The sequence below is a fragment of the Mesitornis unicolor genome, unplaced genomic scaffold (genome assembly GCF_000695765.1).
Source record: "Mesitornis unicolor isolate BGI_N332 unplaced genomic scaffold, ASM69576v1 scaffold13779, whole genome shotgun sequence".
NCBI lineage: Eukaryota > Metazoa > Chordata > Aves > Mesitornithiformes > Mesitornithidae > Mesitornis > Mesitornis unicolor.
The window spans coordinates 20,661-28,134 of record NW_010206633.1 but is presented as its reverse complement, the minus strand read 5'-3'; the positions used below and the strand labels follow the sequence as shown (position 1 = coordinate 28,134).

The window sequence follows — 7,474 nt, the reverse complement described above, 5'->3', positions numbered from 1 at the left end:
GGAAAGAGAACATGACAGTTTGAATCCTATGCACTTTCAGGACTATTTTTAAATGCTTTGCAGTGGTTTTGGAAGCAGGAGGTCAGCAGCTTGGCCAGAAGCAAGCTGAATGCAGCTGGGTGCTCCTTAGACATTGTTCCACTCATGCATCTCAGACTTGGCTTTCAGCACCTCTGCTTTTCCAGCGCTGAACATCCCCCATCAAGTATGCCACTGCCCCGCAGTCCTGCCTGCGTCCCACCTTGCTGATCCACTGAGTTCAAACCTCTGCTGCTGAGGCATCACAGAAGGGCTGAGGTAGAGGCACTCCCATTTAATGAGCCATTTGCGACTTCTAAGAGATGTGCCCGAGATTCCCGAGACTTTCTTGCTTTTCCTCTCTCTGTTTGCATTGCTGCATACTCTTCCTGTCTGTTTTCTGTTGTGCTCCAGCACTTGGACTCTAGGAGAGCTTTTGTTTTGTAGCATTTGCTGTAACCTTGTCAGACAAGCGAGTACTGACAGGCAGGTTTCCAGCATCCTCAACAATGAAATTATTGTACTAGCTGGACACAAATCGTATCATTTGGTGAATTTAAAATAAACAGACCCAAACAGGTTTTTTTGTCCCTGCACAAACACAGCAAAAGGAGCATGAACATCTCTGTGCTGAGCACAAAGCTCTTCTTGAGCGTTACCTATGGAGCTTCAGCAGCCACTTCCTAGAAAGTGCTGTCCATGTGCCAGGCTGGCACTACACTCAGGTAGTCGTGAGAGAGCAATAACATGCTGGCCTCGTAAACAGAGCAATCTCCAGTCACCATTATTAGGGACAAGCAAGTTGGCAGCAACTGTTCCCATTTTGCAGCGAGGAAAGGGGAGACATGAAAGGTAATTTTGGGAGATTCTTATAGTTTGCATCCCCTGGGGGGAGGTGAGTGCAGGAGTTTTGTCCTTGGCACCAGGCGGGCAAGTGAGGTTGCTGACAAGCCCTGCCACCGTCGGTGCCAGTTTTGCTATCAGTTGGAAGCAAAGCACATCTGGTGTAACTGGCAACAGGCCTGTGCGGAGCATCTGCGAGACTTTCCCATTTGTAACTGGAAGGGATAGACCTTGCAGGCAGCATGAAGGGTTTTTTTTAGCTCCAGGGAAGACCTTAAGGCATAAGCAAACACAGAAGTGTAGAGACAGTGATGGTTATGTAAAAGCACAAAAAGTGGAGCACCCTTCCCCATCAGCAGTGTGTATTTTGCTGTACCTGAGAGCAGGAAAAGAGCATGCGTGCCCAGGGGCTGTGTTGAGTGAGGGAGCAGCCAAGCCAGCCTCATGTGAGCAGAAAAAGCTTCAGATATAACCCCTGTGAAGGTGGGCTTTTCTCTTGTCTGGCAAGCTTTCCAGTGGCATTTTATCTTCTATTGCTGGTGATCAAAAGAAAAGCAATGCTGGTTTGTGGTTACTGGCACTGTAATTACAGGGCAGTTGACATCTGAGTGGCTTCCTGACCCTGTCCTGTCTTGGAGTGATCAGGAGGAAGGCAGTGGGGTTTTCCAGGCATTAAAGCACTCTAAGTTGATCTGCTTGGAGGCAGGCTTAGCAGAGAGGCTGGGAGATCTGGGCTTTCTACCCCTTCATGATGCAATTTCACTTTCTTACCCCTTTTTTGAGATAAGCGGAGTCTCAGCTGATCAGAAGCAGAGCAGGGTGGGGACCATTTACTGGAGAGCCTCATTTACAAAGCAAATGAATAGCAGAGCTGTCTCTAATGCCATGGGGAGACACCACAGAACAGCTGCAGGGGTCTGAGTCGTGCTGGCTGCACGGAGCGCACATGGTGGGTGCATACCCAGGTGCTGCTGCAGGCAGAGAAAGGTTATCTCTGGGAATGTTGGGGTGCTTGGCAGGGGACTGTTTGGAACATCACTTGGCCCAAAACCTGCTGTGGTCAGCAGGATGGTTTCCAGTGACTCTGGTGGTGAACAGCAAGTCCAGGAATAGCTGCGTGCGTGTGAGGGTGATCTCTGAGGAGGGTTTTCCATCATGCAGTGGGCATCGCTTGTGTGTGACTGGAAACACTGGAGCCTTCCAGGCTCCTCTGTGGCCCTCTCCCAGCAGCCAGCACCTGCTGCCAAAGGGATTACTGCAGTCACACAGCTCGCCCAATTGTCCCCTGTGGGAGGGAAGAAAACTTGTTCAGTGATGAGAGATCATTACAAATCACAAGTGTTGTGAGTTTGGGATGAGCGAAGCCCCTCAATGCCGCCTGATTGAACTCTCTGTCTGTGCTCTGTGTGATAAATAACAGCTGACTTTTCCGTCGCTAGGAAATGAATCACTGTGGAGGCAAAACCAAAAAAGAGCCTCAGTCCAGCTAGGAGACCCGAGGAGGAAGCTGTTGGAGGAGAGACGTGTACTAACTCCACTGGCCTGTAGTACTCCACTAACTCCACTGGCCTCTTACCCTTACTAACAAATGTCAACAACTAGGTAACGTCCTTCCTCTGTTCTTCCTGACATTAACCAGGGCTTGGGGGTTAAAGTACAGAGATATTAGGTTTTTTTCTCCTACTCTGTAGATACTGTGTCTCAAAGGATAAACTGTGATCCATGTAAAATTTAGTATCTGTAGTGAAGCTTGGAAAATTGGAATCTCATTCCAAAAACAGACTGTGGCTGATTAAAACCAACCAGAGGGGAGCTGGGTTAGACCCTCTGCCTCTGAACAAGAGATCTGAGTCAGCGCTGCAACTGGGAGCTGGGAAGTAGCAGGGCGCATTTTATTTCCTTCCTAGGTTTTGGTGATGGGTTCAGAAGGCACCAGGCACAGTTGTCTTTGGATTGATGGGAAGGTCTGCTCGCTGCAGCTGTGAGCACTTGGAATGGGGAAGAAATAGAAATGTCTGGATTTTGGGAGCTTGCAGGATTGTGTGGCAGGATTGTGACTATGTCTTGTGTGCAGCTGTCATGGGGGTGTGGGATGTTTCCTTCACTGGGTTTGGGTAAGGAGAATGAATGGCGATGGCCAAAGAACTCCGAGCCTGATGCACCTGGACCGTTGTGTCATGGAAACACTCCTTCCTGCCTCCCAAAACGCTCAAGTTTCATCCTGATCCTTCACTGGGTTTGGGTAAGGAGAATGAATGGCGATGGCCAAAGACCTCCGAGCCTGATGCACCTGGACCGTTGTGTCATGGAAACACTGCCTCCCAAAACGCTCAAGTTACATCCTGATGCCTGAGGTTCAACTCCTTATTTCAGCTTGGATGTTTCTGGTTACAAAATCCAGGCAGTGCTTGGTTCAGTGCTTTCTTGCAGCAGCTGCACATTGTGTGGTGAAGTGTTTCCTCTAATTCATTGTTAAGTGACTTGCTTTTAATCCTGCGATGTGACCTCTCACTGCAGGATGCACTTCCCAAGTGTGAGTCAAGGGAGGAAGAGCTGTGCTGAGGAGAAGGTGCTTTTTGTGGTCACATCCCAAACACATCCTCCACCCATCCATCCTTTTCCCTAGAGCTCCAGCTCAGAGACAGCCTACAAAGTACAAATAGTACAGCACTCAGAGAAATCATATACCTGATTCACCATGAGCTGACCACTAAGGTGCCATGGGATGGTGAAAGAAAACGTCAAGTCAGGCTAAAAATAGTATAACCCTTATCTCTGCCACATTGGCTGTGTTGTGAAGGACCATCAGCTATGCCCAAAGCATGAGATTATGATGTCTTATTGTGCATCTGCTTCCCACTTGCATGCCCATCCTGGAGTGAATGTGTATATAAGCTCTACTAACCTGAGGGCATTTACTGTCTGTTTTTGCTGGAATGGCCAGGCTGTGCTCTTTAGAAATGTCTGAAGATTGCGGAGGAGGACTGAGAAGCTCTAGAGGAAGATAAAAACCTCTGTCTGTAGTTGAACACCCTTGGTAGCCTTGTTACTGTGCCAAGGGTATTTCCATAGACCAAGGTCATTAATGTGCAGTGAAAGCTGCTGTCATCATGCTGCCTGGATGGTGGGCAAATGGGAGGCGTAAACAGCCATGGGCTTTTACTTTGCAAGGCCATCAGGCAGTGTCCCCCAGCTTCCAAAATGGGCTTTAGGAGAGTGCCAAGGATGTGGAGGGCTCCTGGGAGAGCACGGAGAAGCCCAGAGGTCTCAGTAAATCAACTCTTAGGACTGATGGAGAACTTGGGCCATGACTCCCCTAGTGAGAATGGACATTGGGTGATACCAGCCCAGACAGTGGGGAGCTGCTACTCCCCACAAAGGCTCAGTGAACGGCTCCTGGTTGAGAGATGCTGCGTCCTTGGGGGCTGCACTGCTTAGCACCCATTGTCTCAGATTCCTGGAGACACAGTGAATAGCAGAAGTGCTGCTGGCGGTGCCTAATGAAACACAAGCCCAGGAAGTCGATGCATTTCCCCCATTGCTCAGCTTCCCCTCTGCCCTGACAGCCCCTCTTCGTTTGTCTTGCAGGGAGCAGCCCATCTTCAGCACCAGGGCCCACGTTTTCCAGATTGACCCTGCCACCAAGCGGAACTGGATCCCGGCCAGCAAGCACGCCTTGACCGTCTCCTATTTCTACGATGCCACGCGCAACGTGTACCGGATCATCAGCGTGGGGGGAACCAAGGTAGGGGGCATTTGCTGACGGCACCACAGAGCTTGACAGCAGGTTTTTCTCTGGCCAAAGTTGATGTTTTTGGTGTCAAGGTGATTGGTTCTCAGCATGGGCATTCTGCAGGGATCTTTGCTGCAGGGAGCGGAAGGTAAAGCACTGCCTCCACGCTCAAGTATATTTAGCGTTGGACGCTGGAATCCACGCTGATGAAAACTGCCCTAGGGTCTGATGTCGTCCCTCCTTGCCCCACTCTCTTCTCACCCCTGATGCATGCAAAACACGAGCTTTTTCTGAGAGCCTTTGTCCTGTGCTAAAACCAACCCTTGGAGATACAGAGGCTGAGGGAGTCTCAGAGGCAGCCTGTTCAGTCACTTCCACAAAATGCCATTAACTCTCCCTAAACTCTTCTTGACAGGCATTTTTCCAGACTTGGTCTTGAAGACCTTCAGCAATTTTCCCAGGCAGTTTACTTTGTTTCCACCCTAACCACCAGAGTGTGTTTTGTAATAGCTAGTCCTGATTGCTGTTTAAGCCTTTTTTTTCCCCTTACTTGCCATGAAAATGGAGAACATCAGAAAGTCGTCAAGTCCCCAGAGACACACCCATCTCTTATCTACTTTGCCAGCAATGGAGGAAGATGATGATACTGAGGCTTCTTTTTTCTCTTTTTCAGTAGGCAAGTGAGATTTGTTCATGTCACACAGCCAGACCAGAAAGACTTCTGGTCACCAAAAGCCTGAACTGTTGTCTTCTCCATTTAAAAGCCAGAGCTTTCTACCCCTAGTTTCTAGAGTGCACAAGGATTATAGTGATCAGTCCCACACCATCATCCCAGGGCAGCAGGCTGGAGCTTCCTCTGACTCAGTATTCCCTCTCTCTACAGGCAATCATCAACAGCACTATCACCCCCAACATGACCTTCACAAAGACATCCCAGAAATTTGGACAGTGGGCAGACAGCCGAGCCAACACAGTCTATGGGCTGGGGTTTGCTTCCGAGCAACATCTCTCCCAGGTAATGCTGCAGCTACTGGTACAAACCTGATCCTAGCAGAGGGAATGTCCCCAAAACCTGAAGGGCACATCAGCCTTGGGAGAAATGGCTTTAGGAACCTGATGTAACGTTGCTCCCACTGTGCTAAAAATCTAATGCAAGAAAGATGCTAGGAAGAGCTTTAATATGATATTTGCAGAGTGTTTTGAGCATCACAAATGGATTTAGGACTTTGGGCTTAATTTCTGTCATTGCAGTTTAGCTAAGCCCACAGTCCTGAGTGCCAGAATCATGGGCAGGGAAGGGCTATTCCCTGAATATTATTATTAATTGAATAGAAATCAAAAACCATGTTGAATGAAGTAGCAAAGGGAGGAGGAATAACGTAGACATCAATTCTAGTTTGTTCCGCATTTTGGCGTAGCACTGGCATGATTTCTCCACTCCCCTCCAGTTTGCAGAGAAGTTCCAGGAAGTGAAAGAAGCAGCCCGTTTGGCGAGGGAGAAGTCCCAGGATAAAACTGAGTTGACCAATCCTGCCCTGAATATCGCATCTCACCAGGTAATGCTTGGGAAGGGCCATGGGTAGAGCTCACCACAGAGTGGTGACAGCTGGGGAAAATGGCTGCTGTGCAGGGGTTTCTTCCCCAAGTGTCTCTGATGGGTGATGATGATGTCCATGGAAAGACAGAACGGTTTCTTGGAGCTGGTGACTGAGGAATCCTGGTCTGACTTTTCTCTTCCTGTCGTATTTTCACTGTGGAAGAGAAGCTGTGCTATGAGAGTAGAAGTCACACCCTCTTGGGAACTCTTCCCCCAAGGTAGAACTGCATTTGTGACAACCAGTCGTTCAATTTTCTTCCCTCCAGGAGACCAAGCCAGAAAGCTTAAGCCCATCACAGAACATTCTCATGTTGTTACCTTTCTCCCTGTATAACTAAATCGACTGAGCAGCAGCGGGATGGAGGGTAGAGGATAAACTCTGGATAACTCTACCCTGCTTTTTCCCATGGTGAAGCAGTTCAGTGCTGATGGTGAAGTTGTCCTCCCAGACAGTTCACTCCAGAGGTGACTCTGCATTTCCCAGAGCTGCTGGCAGGAGAGGAGCTGTAGGATGGAGGACGCTGCGTTCCCCGGTTTGAGCACAGATGGAGGGGCAGCAGAGGAGGAGGAGGAGAGAGTGTGAACAGTATCTTGGCCTACAGGACAAGAGGGAGAGGTGGAGGTGGTGGCTCTGCAGAGACTGAAAATGTCATGTGGGGTGCAAAAATGGGGAAAATTTGCCTAGCTTTTGTCTCCTGCAAACTCTAAGCCCCATCCTAATGGGAGGCAAATGAAGAAGTGAGTAGAGAAGAGCACTCATAGCAGAACCAAAGTTTTGGGTAAAGGACTCTGGTCAGTAATAATTACCAAAGACAAATTCCTGGCCAGCTGCAGCCATGAGAGCTCCCCTGGCCAGGAGATGAAGGCTGGGAGTAGACATACTCCCTGTCCCTCTGTTTACACCAGACAGGGTTCTTCAGGCGCCACAACAGGACACGTTCATATCCACTGTGCTGCGACGGCAACTTGCAGCAGAAAGAGCTGAGGAGGTCTGAAGGTGCGGGTTAAACACAGATCAGGGAGGTGGCCTAAGGCTCTTTACGCTCTTCTTACCTGACTCAGCAGTGCTAAAACTGCCACAACATGAACCCGTGCTCGCTCTTCCCTTTCAGCCTGTCTGTCTGTCAGTGGGAGAGCTCGGACACGAGCATGCACAGCCCCTACCCACAGCCACCCAGCACCCAGCGTGGTGACACATGCAGTGTCCCCTGCCACGTGGGCATGCAGACCTTGTCCTGCAGTTCCTGCCTTCCCAGCTGCATCAGCCCTTCTCCCACTGTCCC

General features: G+C 49.6%; 1 protein-coding gene across 4 annotated transcripts in view; it reads left to right on the top strand.

Annotated features, from left to right (window-relative positions):
• The window catches only part of HOMER3 (homer homolog 3 (Drosophila)), a 21,426-nt gene that overhangs the window by 6,314 nt on the left and 7,638 nt on the right, over positions 1 to 7,474 (top strand). For 2 of the 4 annotated variants that reach the window (XM_010191844.1, XM_010191846.1), the window contains exons 1-4: positions 2,450 to 2,463; positions 4,450 to 4,606; positions 5,478 to 5,609; positions 6,043 to 6,150. In XM_010191844.1, coding sequence (XP_010190146.1) covers positions 2,450 to 2,463; positions 4,450 to 4,606; positions 5,478 to 5,609; positions 6,043 to 6,150 — 411 coding nt within the window. Of the gene's footprint in view, positions 1 to 2,449; positions 2,464 to 4,449; positions 4,607 to 5,477; positions 5,610 to 6,042; positions 6,151 to 7,474 lie in introns of those variants that run through there. The other 2 variants (XM_010191845.1, XM_010191848.1) reach the window with 2 other exon arrangements.